This window comes from Colius striatus, chromosome 5, assembly GCF_028858725.1.
Source record: "Colius striatus isolate bColStr4 chromosome 5, bColStr4.1.hap1, whole genome shotgun sequence".
In the NCBI taxonomy this organism is placed as follows: domain Eukaryota; kingdom Metazoa; phylum Chordata; class Aves; order Coliiformes; family Coliidae; genus Colius; species Colius striatus.
The window spans coordinates 22,797,428-22,817,816 of NC_084763.1; the positions used below are offsets into that span (position 1 = coordinate 22,797,428).

At 39.0% G+C, this 20,389-nt stretch overlaps 1 protein-coding gene across 1 annotated transcript in view; it reads right to left on the minus strand.

Moving 5' to 3' along the window:
- CREB5 (cAMP responsive element binding protein 5) overlaps positions 1 to 20,389 on the minus strand; it is a 261,919-nt gene that overhangs the window by 190,081 nt on the left and 51,449 nt on the right. The window contains exon 4 of the mRNA XM_061996946.1: positions 16,135 to 16,256. Within this exon, the coding sequence (XP_061852930.1) occupies positions 16,135 to 16,256 (122 nt within the window). The remainder of the gene's footprint in view (positions 1 to 16,134; positions 16,257 to 20,389) is intronic.

The following is a 20,389-nucleotide window of genomic DNA, read 5'->3' on the forward strand; positions in this document are numbered from 1 at the left end:
TTAATTGACATAGAAACTCACATAAAGACGCTGAAAGTTTTCAAAGTGTTAATAAGACAGGGAAAATACAAATCAGCAGGAAAACACCACCACCACAAAAACACTGCTTATGAGAAGGTCTTGAAGAAGTTTCCCATAGGCTCTAAAAATAATTCCACTGGGATGTTTGTAGAAGAGAAAAAGTTATATTCAGTCCAGTTTATGCTCTAGAATCAACATCAAGAAAACCACCCAAACTTTATTGCAAGACCTTCTAAACATACCAGTTATGTCTAGGTGGTATTTCAGTACTTATCATATAACTTCAAAAATTTTACACCTGTATCTTTATGGCAGTTAAACACAGGGTCATACAAAAATAATCACCCCCATTACACTGAAATGTTAGTGATTTGTTACCTATTAACAGTGAGAGGGCACACACAGAAGTCTGCACAAATCCGTATCACTGATTTTACTATTTCCAGCAGATCATGTTGCACTACCACTTGCAGCTAATGCTCTGAGACACACAGTCTGACTTTTAAGACATTGCTTAAGCACATGATGCACAGAGGTCAGGAAAGTCAATGAACAGCAAGAACTGGTAAAACTCCTGTGACAGCTTGAGGCATAGCTCATGCATCTGGTCAGCCCCTTTCCATGGGTTATGATTCCCTCTGTGCAGCCTGTGAAAGGTAACACTTGCCTGGTGGGCACATATGAAGATCTAGCATTTTGCAAGCTACTGGCAGATGTGCAGTAAACCCATACTGACCTTCTTTCTTAAAGCAAGCAGCAATCAAAGACTTAATAGGATGCCCTGGGCGTAGGAGGTAAAAGAAAACTAGTTGATTCCTTGTGCAACTGTTCCTACTAGTGAGAATCTAATGCAACAGGGACAAACCTAGAGACCTCAGAGAAGGTTAATACAGGATGTTTTGCTTGAAACACAGAAACTGTGTCTGAAAGTGCTATAAGCCATGGGAGGGAATGGAAAGATACTCTCACTTGACGACAAGACATTTTGCAGTTACCAAGTAGAAGAATACATTTGTTTGCCTGCTTAGACACCACAGGAAATTATGAAACCAACTTTCAATACCCGCTTCTCAACAGTACCCAATGCTCTCAATGTCTGATTACTGAGAGCACTATTTACCCAAGGTGACTCTTTCAAGCTCAAACAAATAGTAAGATCAAAGAGCAAAAAGCCTGTGTCATGGATGCAAACAGTTCATAAGTGTCACTGGTCACATCTGCAAAGATTCAGCATAAGAGCATGATGATTTTCTTCTTTGTCTGTACAATGAAGGAAAAAAAAAATCAAATAAGGTACAGTCTGCCATTCACAGGTTTCATATCCTGCCAAAAATAACAGTATTCTCATTTTACTTCAATTTGTTACCCCTAACTCCAGTTCCTCCCTAGAAAAGGAAGAAGAAAAGCTTGATTTACAAATACAAATCCATTCTTTCAAAATGCATCAGTTAGCTTCAGTGATAACAGATTTTTCGTAAGGCCAGCAGTATGTAGAAGACTTACATGTATATGCACCAAAAATGAAATCAACTGCTTAAGATATCACACAGCACATAGCATATTAAAAATAATAAAAATATTTATGGAATTATGTTGTTCACCTATATTTCTCTTTAGAAGCTGAACATCGGCTCTTCCATGTAGTCAGATAATTTGCTAGTAATGATCACCTCATGATATATTTCTGAAGCCTCCAAAATTCAATTTTCTACTCATTTTCCAGCTCATGAACAAAAGGAAACTGCTCTTCCTGTGTAATTAACTTAGCTTATAGCCCTATGGTGAACAGTCTATACAAGGCTATATCTGTACTATTTATATGACAAAGTCTCATCTATGACCTTGCTAAGCACACAGGCAAGAAAAATTTTAAAAACCAAAGAAATCACACTGAAGACTCCAAATGACTTTAGCAAAACTCATCTCATTTTACCTACCTATATCCTCAGTATTAAACAATATTTTCAAAAGACAGAGTAAAAGGAGAACACAGTGTGAAAGCTTTGCAATCAGTTCAATGGGTTTACATGAGCAAATCTGGTCCCTTTGTGAAGTTTTTAAAATTTCCCCATTGCAAGTATAACTTTTGGTTATCTCTTTATTAACTATTGCTGGCAGAAGCTTATCTGCTTAATAAGAAAGAGTAGGAGCATTTAAGATTACCAGGGTACCACATTGCTTTATATAGCAAAAGGAGTTAGGATGTCTAGCTGGCACAACTCATGCGAGTGACAGAGGTCTGATCCAGACAATATCTGGACACGTTAGGTTCCTTAGCTGCTCACCTCTTTCATGTTGCAGTAACAGTTTCTGAAAACATCAAGTCTGGAACGAGCAGAGATTTTTTTTTTATTTTCTGGCAAAACATGCTATGGTATTAGGTTAGTAATTTAATCTTGTTGTCAATATAATAGTTATAGTGTAATCCCTCATGTTATAAAAGTAATTGCCATAATCATAACCTTCATTCAATTAATTCTTTTGCTAGATTGCAGCTGCAGCGGTTTCCCACTCCCAACCTGCCATCCTATAACTGAGGAGACAAGAAGGGGCAGAAAGCAGAGCCCACAAAACACTACTACAGTCCATCCCTCTCCCTCTCCCTTGCCTAATGGCAAGTGACTCCCCATCCCAGTTAATAAAGAGCTCCTTGTCCCTCCATTATGCAGTGTAATCTTTAAAAGATTACATTCTCATTTGGGAATGAGCCAAGAGCCAGTGGGAAATTCTCTAGTAAATTGGACAGGGAGACAACAATATGAAGGGCAGCTGGATGGGAGCACATTTTTTTCAGGGCATTCCTGTTCCTGGGGCCCTCTGGCATTGTTAGAAGTCCTGCAGTCTCGGCTCTTTTCACTGCTCTGTTGTCAGCATAATGCTATTCAAGAAGAAGGGGAGACAGATTAGCTGGTTTGAAGATGAAATGTGAGGAAGTGAATTCTGAAAAGTAGTAAGAAAAGAAGGTGAAAACACAATGTTTTTTTTTAAATCTTACCACCTTTCACAAAAACAAGGGAAGAGTACCTTGTTTTAAAACACTGCATTAAGTGCATCAACTACAATAGTAAGATATGTGGGTTTTTTCTTCCCTGTCATCAAGAAGGCAACTGGAGCACTCCATCACTAACAGCATATTAAGAAGCCTTGTGAAAGGAATAGTTCCCTCACTGCTTCTTTCCCCCTGCCTGCACCTTCTGACAGATGCATTTGCACTGTGGAATATGCTTTTCACCTCATCCTATCAGTGATCCAGGATGGGGAAAACCAAAACAACACAGAGCAGGCTGCCTTGTCCCATTTATCCCTGCACACAGAAGGATGCACCAGATTTCTGTTGTGGCTTTTTTTTTTGCTTTATTTTGTGTGGGTTTGGGTGCGGTTTTTTTTGTTTGGTTGGGTGTGTGGTTGGGTTTTTTTGTGGGTTTTTTTTACATAGAGAAATATATATACACACACACACACACACACACACACTTTTATTGTTCTCTTAGGAAGTCACACAAATTTATGCATCCAGAAGACTGGCTAGATGCCTCACATTTACTTGGTGAACAATGCTGTACATATACTGCCATCTTAGTACCAGATTTTGTTAGAATATACAGAAATCTCATTTAAAACAAAAAAAAAGCTATAATAAATTATGTTTTTCAAAGCAGCTGATCTTTTTTATTCCTCCAGAAAAATAAGTTTTTCATCATAACATGAAAAACCAACCATTATTCTCTTTCACATAACATAGTTAAGTTACTTATTAGGAGGAAGTAAAAATACAGTTGTCACAGCAGGGTCTCAGAAAGATTGGCTTCACCATTGAATTACTGTTCAACCAACTACAACTTTCTTCACCTGCAGGAGTCAAGTAACAATAGTTACGTACAGTCCATGGGAGGAAGTAGATAAAATACATTAAAACAGAAGATTGTTTGCAATTTAAAATCTTAGTGTTGAGAAGTCCTGATTCAGCAAACTTCTGCACACATGCTTGAAGTTAACCACATGTTTAAGATCTATTGAAGTACATGGACTTTGGCCTCATTTCAGAGAATCAGTTATATGCACATTTAGCTGGCTGAGATGGATGAAGCAAAGAAAATAAATTGGCATAAGAGAGCTGTACCTGAAAAAGATACCAGTCAAACAATAATCCACAAAATAAGAACTTATGTGCAGAGGTGTAATGCATTTAATAGCTTTCCTGGTTTTCTTGAAACATATATGTTAGCATTTACATTTGCATGAGTTTACCTTTATTGGGGAAAAAAATAGCATAAATGGGAGAGAATTGTGATAACTTTGTCATTAGAGAAACAGGCCTTACATAGATATATACATACCAAGAGATGTACATATGGACCTCAGAGATAAGACAGAAGTGTGATGAGAGAAGAATATTTTGTAAAGATCAATAGCATCCAGACTGATTCTCCCTTACTTTTTTTTTCCATGAAAAAGCTATTCTAATACCCGACATCAACAAGCACTTGATGTCTTGATGTCTTCTCTTGCACATCTGCATCACTTGACATCTCAATGAAACATTTGGCAGAGAAACTAACTCAGTTCCCTTGGGTTAGGGGACCAGGGATGGTGGGCAGAAAAGGAAATTATGCTTTTCACACTCCTGTATCTCTGCTCATCCAATTCTGTGAAGATGGACCTCACAGGAACATATTAATAATCCACTGCTCAGGAAACAAAGAATTGCCTTTTAAATGTCTACCCCATGCGAGTGCTGTTCTTTCTTTCTTTCATTCATTCATTCATTCATTCCTCTTTCACTTACACAGCCCCATAGTAGTCTGCCTCAGCTTTCTTCATGTCTGCGTATTATCATTTTTGCTCTTTTTCTGTGTGAATTTTCATTTTCCCTCACAAATCTAACCTGGGGTAGGAGTATGTCCTTTATATAAAGTAAAAATGAAAGGTATTTTTCTTTCTTTCCTTCCTTTCTACCCTTCATCAGTCCATACTTTCCCATCTTCCTCCTTTCTCTCTATCTCATACAGGGCTAGGACATCAGCGAAGATTCTTCCAACATGAAGGAAGAGGGACTGGATACATAACTTATTTTTCTTTCTCCCTTGATAGGAAAAGAAAAGCTAAAACTGGAGGTAATAATAAGATCAAACAATCTGCAGACAGGGCACTTTCTGCGTTTTCTTCCAGGTGTCATTTCTCAGTGACAGTGTTAAGTCAAAAGCCAACTCCCTTTCTGTGCCTACTTTGAATTTCCCTGTGCCTTGATAAGACCATGAACTGAGAGAAAATACTACCTGCCACCTCAGGTGAGGAAGAGCAAATTTCTCTTAATATAGAAGGAGAAGCCATATTGTCTGTAAAGACACACATACACTTTAATCTCTCTTGAGAAGGACCTCAGAGATCTGCTCAACTAACAACCATAGAGTACTTCTAGATTATTGAAAGCACCATCATCATTATACACATTACACTCACAAGCTACACAGCTTAGAGTTTAACATTGTACCTTACTGTTTTTTTACTGCAGTTCCTTTTATTTAGAAAGGGAATTTCTAGCCTTTAATAACAAATACTGCAGTAAGCAAGAGCTAGTGAAAAGGGAAAACACAAGGCTCAGACGATAAGCCAATAGATTTCCCTAAACACTACATTTTGCATTTTTACTGAGACTCACAGAAAAATCAGCAAAAACTTCAGAAAACAAATTTCCAAATAAAACCTAGCATAAAATTAAATGGGTCAGTAGTCATTTACTGGAATTCCAAAGAAAGAAAAAAAAATACTTCTCCAGGCTCACAACCATTTTCCTATCTCCTTTAAGCATATTTTTCCATCAAGAAGATTCCTCTTAATAATTGTATGCCACAAATTATCATTAGGCAGGAAAAACAGGTCGGGGTGAGGATAACAAAGATGAAAAGACAACTGCTGAAAGTTCACCTCTGCTGTTTATTTTGAGGCACACTTAAGATTCAAGTCAGACTATTCTAATTGTATTCAAAGATTTAGTTCTCTAAAGAACATAAACAAAACTAGCAAGGGCCATCAGCCAGAATAAAGCTTTCCTCATAATCATAGTGTCATCTTTTGTTTGTTCTTTTATATGATAATCTCAACTTCTCTGTGTTGACTTATTTTTTTTCTAAAAAAAAAAGGGGAAAATAAAGTTTATCTAATGGCCTGTTTCTGCAGGGGCAGGTTTTTTTTAGCAGGCTCACATATTTTCTAGCTTCTTTTGGCTATGCTTTCCTTAACAAGTGTTTTAAAGCTTTTACACCTAATCTAGGTTACTATGCTGTGATTGTATCCATTGAAAGGCAAGGCAATAATCCATCTAGGTTTAGGGCATTTTCATAGAATTGATGCAGAGCTGTGTCAATTTTAATCTCATGCTATGGAGAGTGCAGCCAGCTCTCTTCACTTTAGAGGATTAAAAGTGACCTCTCTTACCAAAATCAATAAGGGCAGCTTGCTGTGACTAATAGGTTGTAGAAATTCAAGAGAGACAGTTTGTAACACAGAGTTCATTCTCCCTGTGTCTCTCCCCACCCAGCCCCAGACCAGCTGGCAGAGCTGCACTTTGACATGTACATTCACATGGCGAATGGATGGCTGTTCCCTTCCCAGGGACCATACCCAGCCACACACAGTTTACTCACATTTCAGGGAAGAAAGAAAGCCGATATTTATTTGATACGAGTGAACTTGGCAAATTTTGTGGAGAAGTATGTGAGAGAGAAACCAGAATAAGGAAAAAGTTAAACTACTTTTTTTGCTCCCTTGTGTGTTTTTTAAAAGGCCCTGTTTTTACATATTATCAGGACATCAACAAGTACCCAGATACTTCACATCACTTCATGACCACAGTTGTTCAGGGTTTTTTTCCTAGTCTCTAAGCAAAGACTTTTCTTCCTTCAGATCCTTGCATTGTTGTAATAGGCTAAAAATTTAAATTCCAGTAAAGCCAATAGCACTGCCCCAGAGATGTATGAGGCTATACATCCAGCTGTAGAAATCATTAACTGTCGTGGCATGTGCTCAGTTGTTCTGGTTTCTTTCTATTACTCTGAAGTACTTCAGGTTTAGCAGTCAAGTTTGGGGGCTTTTAGAAATACAGTAATTTCATACAGGACTGGAAATGGGTCATGCTACAGAATGTACGCAACTGGTGTAAAGTGAGCTTTCAGTTTTTCAGTTTCACATTTTGTAAGACTGGAGAATACCAGCAACTCAGATCAGGATCTCCTACCTTATGGTGAAAATACCCTTACTCTCCTGGATGTCTCTTATTTCCAAATTCTTTTGCTCGAGGTACAAATTAAAAATCCTTACCCACAGTTCATAGCTTGTAGACATTTTCTCCACATAACAATCACCATCATTGTCTTTATGCCAAAAAAACAAGACTTGCCTTAGGGGAGCGAGGGAGAAAAGGGGCTGAAGTTGTGGGAGGAACCCAACTGTAAAGGTTTAGGAGTCCCTATGGAGGTTTATAAATAGACTGCCATGTGCAAAACGTGAAAGAAACCCAGTCAGCATAAGAGCTGTTGTTGTTCTGAAATCTTCTAACTATGTCCATTTAGGCAGTAGACAGAGTTATAAACAAATAATAAATGAAGAAATTATTAGCATCTAAATTTTGGCAAGATAATAAAACGTGTAGGGGTATAATCAGCAAATAATAGGAAAGATCTGCAAGTGAACCCAGCAATTAATGATAAATCGGACTTGGCACAGAATATAACTTCACCAATGTGGATCTCATTAGATGGCCATGGAACCTGTTCCTGCAGCAGCTCTCTCTCAAGTGAGGGAAAGGTGAGGTAACCAAAATGTCAGCACACCCACCCCCTCGCAACTCTTTGGCTCTGGAATTGTAACCACCTGGGCTAAAATGACAACCTTATGCTGCTGTGAAGGCCATGCCATGGTTCTCCAGTCTTCAGCCAATAGGTTTCCTCATCTCAGCTTTTAGACATTTGCTCTGCAATTCTATCTCAACAAAGGTGACTGAAAACATGCAGCTTCACTTGCTCTGGAGAGAGAACCTCTCTCCTCCATTCACCTTGCTTTATTAACGATATCTCTTAAAGAGGGAAATGCCCCCAAGCAAGGAATATCACTTAAACAGATAAACAGTTCTCATACCAGGCAGGAGGAAGGGAGATGGGGAAGAGACCCCGCCTTATTAGACTAGAAACAGACACACCATATTAATACAAAGAATCAGCATATGGTTTTAATAGGCTTTCTTAAAATGATTTATCAGCTGTGATTAAGCCCTTGACCAGCATGTCTATCTTCATAAATAAAGTAAAAGTGCACCTTGCTCTGAAACATATCAGCAGTATCTTATTACCTACCCAACCATATAGACTTCAGTCCATGCTGTGCAGCAAAGAGCTTGTGTTTAATAGCAGAGCATATGCTCTAACGAGATTGCCAAGATTTAGGGGCTTTACCTAAGAGATAGACTTATAAAAATGCCACTACACGGAAGGTTTATCCCTTCATCATGTGCCACCCAGTCCATGCTGCTGAAATCTGAACTGGTAACAAGAAAGCCGTGCCATTAAAAACATTCATAGGAAGACCAAGGCTAAATGCACAACTATGCTGTGTTGTTGTGAAAGAAATGTCAGAATGAAATCAGGCAGGCCTCCTTTTTTTGAAGTAGCCAAAATATACAAAACACAACAAAACCCCAAACATTGCAATAGAGTGACTCAACTTCTCTGGGACAGAGACAATAAGAACCAGAAGGAAAGTGGACTGTCTTGACTGAGGCCTGCAGGATGATTCATCAGCTGGAATTCTGAGGAACATGGAAGGATTATGGTTAAGGAGGTTTAGCTCAATCAAAAATGTATGCCCTCAAGAATTGCATTTCTGCATGATATGGGCACTTTCTGCTGGAGAAAAACATTCAGGTCTTCTCTCCAAATGTGAGAATCTAAATCTGTAAATCCATTCAAACACACTCCATTGCTACAGAAGACAAGACAGATTTGACTTCAAGCAGAAGATATTGTACCAAAAGCAACAAACCCAAGTTAAAGCCTATTCCTCTGAATATTTCTGCAAGCTCATGTTAGAAACTGTCGTTTTGACAGCTTTTCTGCATCATTACACAGAAAGTGGCCCTATTGTAACATAGCTCAGCTAAGGGTAACTAAGTGCCTAGACATAGATATATGTTTGAAACAGGAGTCACAAAGTCAAAGGACTGAAGTGCCAGTTGCAGAACTGCCATATAAAATATTACGTGCGACTACACGTCTACCATGAAAGATCCAAAAGTAGAGAAAAGCAGTTAAAATCCAGCAAGCCTACCCATCTGGGGAGGAGAGTATTCTTCCCGTCTTTAGCAACACTGAACAACAGCTGATAAATCTTTAACACACATGGTTTGTGGGATGCCCTATGCTGAGACCAAGGAGATGTGGAGTCAATCCAAGACTCTGCCACAGGCTTCCTGTGCAATTTTTAACACATCACTTGAGCCCAGATCCTTTACGGTAGCTCTCTGATTCACTCCTGCTTTATTTCAGTGGGAGCAAGGTACCAAAATGCCTTTGAAGGTGTCTATCAGTCTTTTTGAGCCACACTGTTAAAGATACTTAGGAACCAAGAGAGATACAAAGCCACTTGCTCAACAGAATGGTGGAAAGGACCCAGCTTCCCTGCAGTTCTCACTCCATATGTGCAATTTCTTCAAGAATTTGGTGTCTCACTATGAAGAAGTTTTGGAAAACAACATCCTCTGAAATATGTTTTGCCTTGGAAAATAAGAGACAGGGCATTTCTCTTTTCCATAGGAATGCTGCAAAAGTTAATAATTAAGAGAAAGAGGTATATAAGCCAACAGTGAACCCATGAAGCAGATAAATAACCTGCTGAAAATTCAGAATAACTCATTAGAAAAACCCTGATACAGTGTTATAATGTATTTTACAGTACTTCAGTGTGTCATCCAGAAGAAATAATATGCTGTGAAGATGCTCATATCTTCACACATTGAGGTGTTAGAGTATAGAAACCATTATACTGAAATCTTGGAATGTGAGGTGATATTTTGGACTTTGAAATTCAGAGTTTTGAGCTATCACCTTGAAAACAGCTGAACTGATAAGAAAGCAACAGCTTGAAGTTATTATCATACCTACAACAACAGTACCCTGGCCCTTAAGCACTATATTACCATAGTCAAATTCCTAGTCTTATTTTGCATCTGCTGTAACTCACTCACCATGTAAGATACATAATCTCAGTGGAAGAGTAAGATGTCAGAGAGATCTTTGAATGGAAAAAAACATGGACACTCTTACACCATTTTTAGATAAAGGCAGGGAGAATGTATATATGTTTATTTATGATCATATAATTTAAAAACAACAATCAAAATAGCAAACATTTAAACATGAGTCCGTCTTTGCCTTCTTCTGTGGTTCCAGACTGCCAGCCAATGAGTCAAAAGTGCTCTAGGAACAGGCTTATGAGTTTGTTGGTTTGTATTACTTCACAGCAGAAATTCAGCTGTTTCAGAGCACTTGCCTCTGAAACGACTACCAGCACACTATTCTTCTCAACAACCCCACAGGGGATTCAGAGTATTCACAAGGGAAAACTGTAGCTAGTGTGATTGCTATAGAGGCAGGGTACACACTCAGAAGTTATACTGTTCTATATAAAAGCACTACAGCATTGGCAACACCTCCTACAAGATGACACTTAAAAGGAAATTAATCTGCAGGTCTCCTCTCCTAGATTACTAGAAAACTAGGCGCAAAAAATGGATATCCATCTTGAAACAATTGTCTGTGCTGCACATTCATAATGTGAAGTCAGGTGAGTGTACTCCTTAGGAGGGCAGCTGTATTTCATAAATGGCCAGTGTTAGATTTGCTATCCATCAAATAAGCCAGCCACCATAATGAACCCTTCCTCCCTGTTCTTTGCTTTCAACAAAGTGCATGGCAAACATTACTATATTGCCTATTACTTTCACAATATAGACCTCTAAAACCCAAACACTTATATGTGCTCTATCACCAAACAGATATTTTTTTCTTCCCATATATGGGTATTGTATTAACCTTTCCTGTCCAAGGGTCCCATTTACTGCCCTGCTAGTTTCAGCTGCTGTATTGCCAATGATTAAATGTAGGAGTGAACTTTCTGCTTTACTGGAATGATGGACCAGGTTAAAACAAGATACAAAGTGTTTCATAATATCCAACCAACACTGGTCTTGCAGCTTCTCCTAATGAGAAAGTTAGAAGATTCCAAAATGGCATCTTTTTCAAATGAGCAGTGTTCCCTCAGGGCTTGCTTCTCCTCTCTATTGACATGAGCAAACTGTATCAGGCTTTTTTTTCATTGGTTAACTCAAACCAAATCTCAAAAAAAGAACAGCATCCAGACCTATCAAGTTTGTGCAACACAAGAAATGTTTATTGGACATTCTTATTTCATCAAATTTAGGGGCATTGATTTGGTATTTACTTTTTATCTCCTTATTGCAATATAAGAGGTTTCCTTTAAAAAATATACTTCGGTTGAGAAAAACCCATCATGTTTTTTCTGCACACTTTTCAGAAGACTGAGGCAAACACATGTGGGCCAGGTATGCATAGCATATGATTTCAACAGAGTGTGGAAATGGAGTTTCACTAAAATACACCTGTTCAAGAGATAGATTCTATCATTTATAGCTAGACTTGAATTAAGAGTGTCCTCCCCATAATTATAGGTTACAGCACGGGGCTATGACATGCAGAAAATATTTGCAAGAATTCTCTTCTGGCGATCAGAATCACTGAGTTCAGCAGGAAATTGTGAGGTGGTATAAAGCAGACAAGTCCATTTTATCTGCCTTCTTAAACCAATATATAAAAATACATGCAAGATAGAAAGAGAACTTAGAAGGTACAAACCAAATCTATGTCTTGCAAATATTGTAGCATCATCCCTTGCTTAACACAACTAAACTGGATATTTAGGCTTTTTAATCATTCTGTAGATTTAACTTATTCAACCATCAAATGATCTGTACTTGTTTCAGTTATTTCTCTTTACCAGACTGCTTCAATTTGCTGATGCTTTTCTAGCAGTGAGGTGTTTGTGGTGGAATAGTATAGTTAGAAGAGGCATATTAAGCCATGTAGAGTACTTGCTGGCCATGAGCTTTGTAAATTGACATTGAAAAACCAATATTAGAACCAAACTGTGGTTGAGAACACTGGTTAGAAGACTTCAAAGTTTCAGGATAAGCCATAGGAAGTCATATATCCAAATTCTAACATATGCAGAATGTGATTTTAAAAATGCCTCATGTTTAAAACACTCAACTCACTATTTCTAATAAATACTTAAGGTAGTACTCCACATGGTACAGTAAGCATATTTCTATTCTTTTTCATTTCATGCAGAGAGGTAAGGCTAGATGTATTTTAATTAAGCAGGTGCAATTAGTTATTCAGACACAGATCCTGCCTCTTCCCATATTTGACATTATCCTCTCAGACCCGACCTCAAGGCTCAAAACAAGATGTGACAGCAGGGCCTATAGGGCCTATCCAATAGCAGCAAAGGTCATGTGTCTGCAAGTACAACTCAGTACACATGCTTTGGATAGTTGATGCTCTGAGCAGTGTAAACCTAAAACCTGCAGCTAGTAGGCTAAGATGGTCATCTGATCTGCCAGCACTACCTGCTTTGTTGGTTTAGCTTGCAAATTTTGTCTGATGCCAAGCTCAAGCCCGCCTCAAGCTCGTAAGAGCTTTAATAATTACAGTTTTGCAAGTAGGAGTATGCTTTCACCTGTGCTAATTTTGTCAGGTAGGATCTTTGTGTCAGGAAGAGTGTCATCAAGAGGAAGCAAAAAGCCTCTTATATGCTTATCGATATACTTACTGCTGATCTACAGCATCCCTTGTCTTTAGGGAGTAAATGTTTCTCAAGCAGAGACTTCCAGTTAATTATTTGATTATATAAACCCCAAACTGACAGTCTCATTTCCATTTGTAACTTTATTTTTCTTATTGAAATATTTAGGTCCTGGAGGTCATCATCATTATTACTATTACAGTCCCAAAGCAAAAGCAAACCCACATATCTTTTAAGAGATGATTGTAAACTCATCTGTCAAAGACCACAAGACATATCAAGTATAGAAGCCAGAAAGAGCCACTTCTCCCACTTTACATATGAGCAACTATGGCAAAAAGTTGTTAAATGATTTGTTCATGGATAAGCAATGGGAATATTAATGCACGTGCTCTCCTGGTAATACTACTTTTACTAAAAAGGGTACAAGTGGTGTTCCTAAAACCCTGCACTCAGTGCTTCACAGTTAATTTGTAATGTCACCAGTCCATATAATCAGCTTAATCACAACAAATTCTCACGGATTATCCATGGGCTACCACTCAGAAGGGGAAAAAAAGAGAAAGGAAGAAAAAGAAAGAATGCAGCTAATTGAGCTTTATTCTTTGAGTTTTCAAATGATGAATCTCAAGGAGGAAGGAAAAAAAACAACCCAAGTCTTTTCCTCTTACAAGATTTCAGTATCAAGCTGTGTGCTAAGCCACAGCAACTAAAACAAACAAAACTATTTCTTTCAGAGTCCAGAGAAATTAACACTACCAAAAATATTTTTGGAAGACTTTTCTAAGCCATGAGTAAGATTTCTATGCAGCTAGACTTAGTCTCCAAGTGTTGATAGGTCCATTAGGACAAGGCTACGTTGCACTCGTATGCCAGGGACAGGCTGTTAGAAGCATTTTGTTAGTGGCGGCTGCAGCCTGAGGAGTCCCTTTCTCTCCCAGCCTTTGTCTCTTGCCTTTGGGTAAAGCCCTACTGGGGCCTGCTTCAGATTCCTATCTGACAGTCAGTTAGTAACATAAGAATGAACATACAGCAGGCTAAGTGGAAATACAGAGCAAATGTTACAGGTTAGCTAGCTGTGGGACTTCTGCCTTTGGGAGGGGCCTTTTTTTCACCTCCTCTTGTTTTTTTTTGGTTTTTTTTAGCATTTCCCCATCACTCTTTTGCTTCCTGGAGATCACCAGTAGCAGCTGCAGGAAGGCAGAATAAGGTTTCCAGAGGCTGTTAAACAATTGGAATTATCAGGTAACGTGATGTCATTGTCTAGTTTCTAATCAGGTTGTACAACTACGTCTTATAAACTGAAATGGACTCAGCAACATCAAGCATTGCAATCTGTGGCTAACTGCACAGAAGCCCACTTAAAGAAGATTTCTCCTGCAAAATAACCACCACACAGAAAAAAAAAAGCTTAGGAATCCTCTCATTTGCAAAGAAGTGGGAACATATAGAAATATTCTCCTTGCTTTTGGCCATCTCCCCTCTGCAGCACATAACAAAGAAAGTACTAACAAGTTAAGTCTAAGTTTAGACACATTTATCTCATTACATGGCTGTTTCCTAGCATTTGTCCTACACACAAAGCTATAAGAGTCAGTCTGGGCTATTTTACCCATCCTTGACCAAGCTTGGACTCTCACATTTAGACAAGCTTTTTCCTTGCTCAGCATATCATCCTGTAGCTTCTCTCCTCCTTTATCTGTCCCAGTCTCTTTCCTTCTGAGCCACAAATAAACTCTCCATGGACTCCCTTCCCCATAAGACAAAATCAAACCACTCCTAGACTCTCTCTCTCCATGTCTCTTCTACAAGTCTCATCTTCCATTCTGCACATTAGCAATCCACTTTACCCCCCTTTTCCTGAAAGCCCGCAAGACTTTACTTTGCAGACCTCAAGATCCTTAAACGCTGCTGCCTCCACATTTCACAAGCCCCAGCAGCACGCATATGCCTCATATGAAATTTTAGTTAGGCAGCAATCACCAAAGGGCAAAGCAAGTGACACAATACAGCAGCTATAAGAAACAGCACCCATACAGGAAGCCCTTGCAATTTGATGTACAGATGCTCCAAGAGGCAACATAATGCAGAGGCAAGCTAGGGAGAAGTGCCCTCTGGCTTTAAGTAGCGTAGCTGCTTCATGGCCATCTTTGCCTTACTTTGAATTATGGTGCCAGTTAATGTTCAAATTAGACAAACAGAGATTACCACAAGAACTAAGTCAAATCACACAGTATTCAATAACTGGGGAACTCCCATGGCAGGGGACATATTACCTAAGAATTTCCAAGAGCTGTAGAAATGGGAGAGGGGAAAACAGAGGCACAAAAGAGAACATTCTGAAGGAGAGGCACTGGTCAGGTTGTTGGAGGGCTGCAGGGAGCAATATGCTTCTGTAGGAAGCCCGACATTACTCACACGTCTTAGTTCTCAAAAGGAATCAGAACTTTGGATGCTTATTTGAAAAGTGAAAATTTCATGCATTACCTCTTGCCGGCCTCTGTATCGCACTAAGCTCTTTTATATTTCCTTGAAAGTTTTAAAAGCTCTTTAGAATCCCTCAAAACAACTCTTAACAGTCTTTGGGCACACGAGTACACTTAACTCCACATAAAGTGATCTATAAAATTCAAACTAAACTTACAAATACTGAGACAAAAAGAATACTAATTGGAAATTGGATCTGTTGTCTACTAGGTATAATCTAGTTAAAGTTTCCCTCTTCAATATTAAGACTTTATGAAAAATACAGAAACACGATAAAGCTAGTAATGATGACAAATAAATCCAGCAGCCCATCACGTTGAAGAGGAAAGAGCAAAACTTTTTGAGTGCATGCACGCGCGTGTGTGTGTGTAAACTAAATGCCTCCTTATGATCCACATTTCCCTGGAATGTATTTGAGCAAGTTTGTAATCCTTACTTCAGGGATGATATACTTTTCCTAAGCCTCTCCCTCAAGAGGTGTGTGGTTTGTATTATAGTTTACTTAAAAGTAGAGACTTGGAATCAAGCCCTGGCAAACAGAGTTACACACTCGTGGAAATATAATGTTCTTTTTTTGTTGGTTTGGGATTTTTTGTCAACCGTTTCAATACTTTAAAAAGCATTTCACAACTTAAAGTGCCACCTAGTTTCTAACTAAAAGGTTACTACCAGGTACTATTTGCTTTCATAAAGTGTCCTTTAATGTTTTAAGGAACCAAAGGGGGAAGGCGGCTTTGGGGTGCTCACACTCACTCTTTTATTGTTCTCCTCTTCTTGTGCCTTCCTAAACTCGTGCTCTAGGGAGCAGTCGATGTCATTGAAGAGGCCCACTTCCTCACAGTTCTTCAGAAAGCGTGTTGGTGTAGGAGTCTGATCTGAGAATGTGACAAGAAATGATCATTGTTTTTTAATATTAAAAGGAGAGAGACATAGTTAAATAGCCCTCTAGGAAAAGAGAAGGTCTAGCTAACCTCTCCATGGCTTCCCACCCCTACCACACCATTAGAAACAAACCACACAGCACTGAATTTTGACACCATGCACTACAGACAGCCAGTGCTTGCCAATAGCATCCAAAACCAGGCAGCAGTCATCATTCAAAAAGAATGACAGCAGGCCAGGTTTTCACAGGGCACACAACACATAAGTCTAAATATGTACAAATGGTCATTATAACTGTCTATAAACCTCCAATAATAGGATCATGCAAAATAACACACAATGCATATCATAATGCATGTTTACACCATGGCACAAAGAAAACTGCTGCAGATACAGACTAGTTACTGCCTTCAAGTGCTTAAAAAACATCTCAGACGTACATATACTTTGTAAAACACATGAAGTTAGCCAGAGCACGAAGTTCTGCTTCTAACACAATTTCCAAAGAAGGAGCAAAATTACTTTTAGAAAAGCTATAAAATGTTAAACTTTGACCACAAAGAGTGTCCTTGTGTGTTTTATACCTAAAAGTGTTCATAATACATATAAACCATGAGACCTGCAGTCAAAGATTTTTAATGCAAGCCTTCATCTTTAGGAATTTTTTGCCACCTCAGATATAATGTGGGGAAGCACAGGACTCTCTTTAATGCCACAGTCAGGAGGAACTCAAGTTAAAAAGATTTTGGCCTCCTTGTAGTGTTTTGTATGGCCAGGTTTTGGTAGTGGGGAGCTACAGGGGTGGCTTCTTTAAACAAATGATTCCCGTGTAGCTGACAGGGTCAGTGCCAGTCGGCTCTGAGATGGACCACTGACCAAGGCCTGGCCAATTAGTGACTGAGGTAACACCTCTCTGAATAACGTATTTGAGAAGCAGAAGAAGTTGCTGCACAGTTGCTAAACTGCAGCAGCAACAGGGAGTGAGAATGTGAGAACAACATCTCTGCAGACACCAAGGCCAGTGGAGAAGGAGGGGGAGGAGGTGCCCTGGCAGTGAAAGAGAGATTCCACTGTGACTTGCAGTGCAGCCCATGGTGAGGCAGGCTATCTCCCTGCAGTCCATGTAGGACCACAGGGGGAGCAGTGATCCACTCGCAGCCCGTGGATGAGCCCACACTGGAGCAGGTGGATGCCCAAAGGAGGCTGTGACTCTGTGGGAAGCCCATATAGGAGCAAGTTCCTGGCAGGACCTGGGAACCCACAGGGAGAGAGAAGCCCACACCAGAGAGTAGTTTTGCTGTCAGGACTTGTGACCATATGGAGGATCCATGTTGAAGCAGTCTGTTCCTGAAGGATTGTTTTCCCCATTAGTGAAGAACTGCACCCTGTGGGAAGGACCCATGTTGGAGAAGTTAATGAAAAATAATCTCCCATAGGAGGGACCCTACACTATAGCAGTGGGAAGTGTGAGGACTTCTCTTTCTGAGAAGAAGTAGCCGCAAAACCCATCTGTAATGAACTGATCACAACACTCATCTCCTGCATTGTTGTGGGGGAAGGGAGTGCCAGGGAGAAGGGAGGGGAGGAGGGAGGTGTTTTAAGATTAATTTTTTATTTTTCATTTCCCTTCTCTGTTCTGATTGTTCATTAATAAACCAAAGTTCTTATCCAAAGTTGAATCTGTTTTGTCTATGATGGTAATTGCTGAGTGATCTCCCTGTCCTTACCTTGGTTTGTGAGCCCTTTGTTACATATCTCTCTCTCCCGACTAGTTTAGGATGGGGAGTGATAGAATGACTTGATGAACAATTGGCACCCAGCCAGGGTTAAACCATCACATTCATTTTCAAAAATCTGCAAGAGAGATGAGCTAAATTGGCCTGTGGACTGTCATTTCAGCTATGGCCTTGACTAGTCTTTCAGTAGGAAGTAAAAAATCAAGCCCAAACTTTGGAACCAAGGACTCAAAAGTCAACTCTGAGGCACCTCCATTCATTCTGAGGCACGTTCTTAACTATTCTGCCTCAGCTTCCCCTCAAAATTACAATACAGAACTGCATTTAAAAAAGCAAGGTAGCCTCTATATGGCCCTATCAGCTTTACACACATTTTATACAAAGAAATAAAAAATCCTCTCTTGCATGTCAGTTTCTTGTTCTCAAGCTCCCATTCCAGCCTGATCTGTTTTGTACCTAATTTTGTGGGAAAATTGGACTCACATTCTGCAAAACTAATCTTCCTATTGTTTAAAATTAATTCTTTAAAGAATTAAAACTCTATTAAACTAATCACAGATGCCCATATTGGACCAAAGGAAAATTTGTTTTCTGGCATCTAGCTAAGCTGGGTCAAGTTTTACTATTTGCCTCTTACAGGGAACAGTTACCAGACAAAATGACCTTTACATGATGAGCATAGAAATACACAGCAACCCTTAAACAAAAGGCAGCATAGAGGTAATGCACACAAAATGAAATGCAGTTTTCACTTGCAGTCAAAAGCAGAGGATCAGCCTCACCCATTATAATGCCAACTGAAAGCCAGTTTCCACCTGTATCAGGTATGGCCCTATGGTTTTGACCTTTACAAGTAACCTAAATGCAAACACAGTAATTTACATTTCCATCTCTGAAGGAACATAATAACGTAAAAAGCAAGTCCTTAATGCTAAAATTCTGCTTTATTTCTTTTGCCTTTAACATCATACTTGTGACCTTAAAGGAAACAAAACCCAAGTGTTTGGGAATGCACACATATTTATCTATTAGTTTTCACAGCTAACTACTGTATTAAAGCAGTTGGAAACAAGACTTTCCAAGAATTTTGCAAGAACTCAGCATAAGAAGCCGAGTCAACCACGTGTTGACATTCATGGGAGCTCAACACTTTATGGGTCCATATCTTAAATAAGTAACACCAAACTAAGCTTTAGGGTAACCTCACTCAACTCAGTAGAGTTACACAGCAGGGCCGTCTTTGGCCTTTGGACTGCAGTTTGTATGGGAAATGAAGTGCACTAAAAAGCAGGAGAACTGGGGTTTATTTCCAAAAATGATTAAATATTACTTTAGTGAACAACAAGACTGGTTGGTAGAAAAACAAAGATAATCGCTGACATGCCTTCCTGAACATAAAGAGCACATTAGTATCTGAATGTGAAGCAAATATAGGAAATATTTTCTTTTCAGAAGTGTTAACATCCATACCAAATAAGCATGGTATCAATTTCTAGTATTTCATAAAGAAATTGATGATACCACTTTCACTAGAATAAAAAAAAACAAACCTTTTTTTTTTTTTTTTCCAGAGTTGCTTGAGAATTTTGCAGGCAGGTAAGAAAATACACTAACATAGATAAGGTCTTGCTGTCCTCCATCAAGGTACACAGCTGATCCAGAAATCAGGCTACATTAGGTCAGAGGCAACTTAGTGAGTAAAAGGGTAGTGATCAGGCACGTGCAGCAGAAGTTCCCAATCTGTTCAGCATCCATTCCATAAATGTTAGACAACAAAACGTTCTCAGTGAAGTAAATCCATTTTAACAGAGAAAATAGGCAACCCAGAAGAATGTGACTTCAAATGTAAAAAGGCCTCATCAGCTTTTCTCTGAGCACACTGAATTGTATCTTCAGCACCACAAGCAGTCTGAGTTAATCAAATGTGTTGCCTACAACTGATCTTTCAAATTAACTATTTTATTATCTAAAAGCATCCAAACAGATACATTAAGTTACACTCTTTACACTACTTACATATTGACACAGTGATCTTAAATGATTGCTTCAGTCTCCCCATACAGTTACTGTAGTTTCTATGATATAGAAATTGGGCAGGAATTCACAACAAAATTTTGTTAAAATAGATAGCCTTCCCCACCTTTCAGTCAGTGAGGGAACACCACTAACCACTCAGCCTAAACTCAAACTCAATCCACAGACAAGGAAGCCAGCTCAGTCAGATGTAAAACAAGAGCTGTGTTTCTACCTTGTAATACTTCATCCTTCAACATTCACAAAAGCAAAGTTCACAAAACCTCTGTGTTTGTGTGAGAGAAGAACTGATAAAGATCAAGACTTTTTAAAAAATGGAGACTTTGTGTAGTATAGTAATATTGCACATACACTAC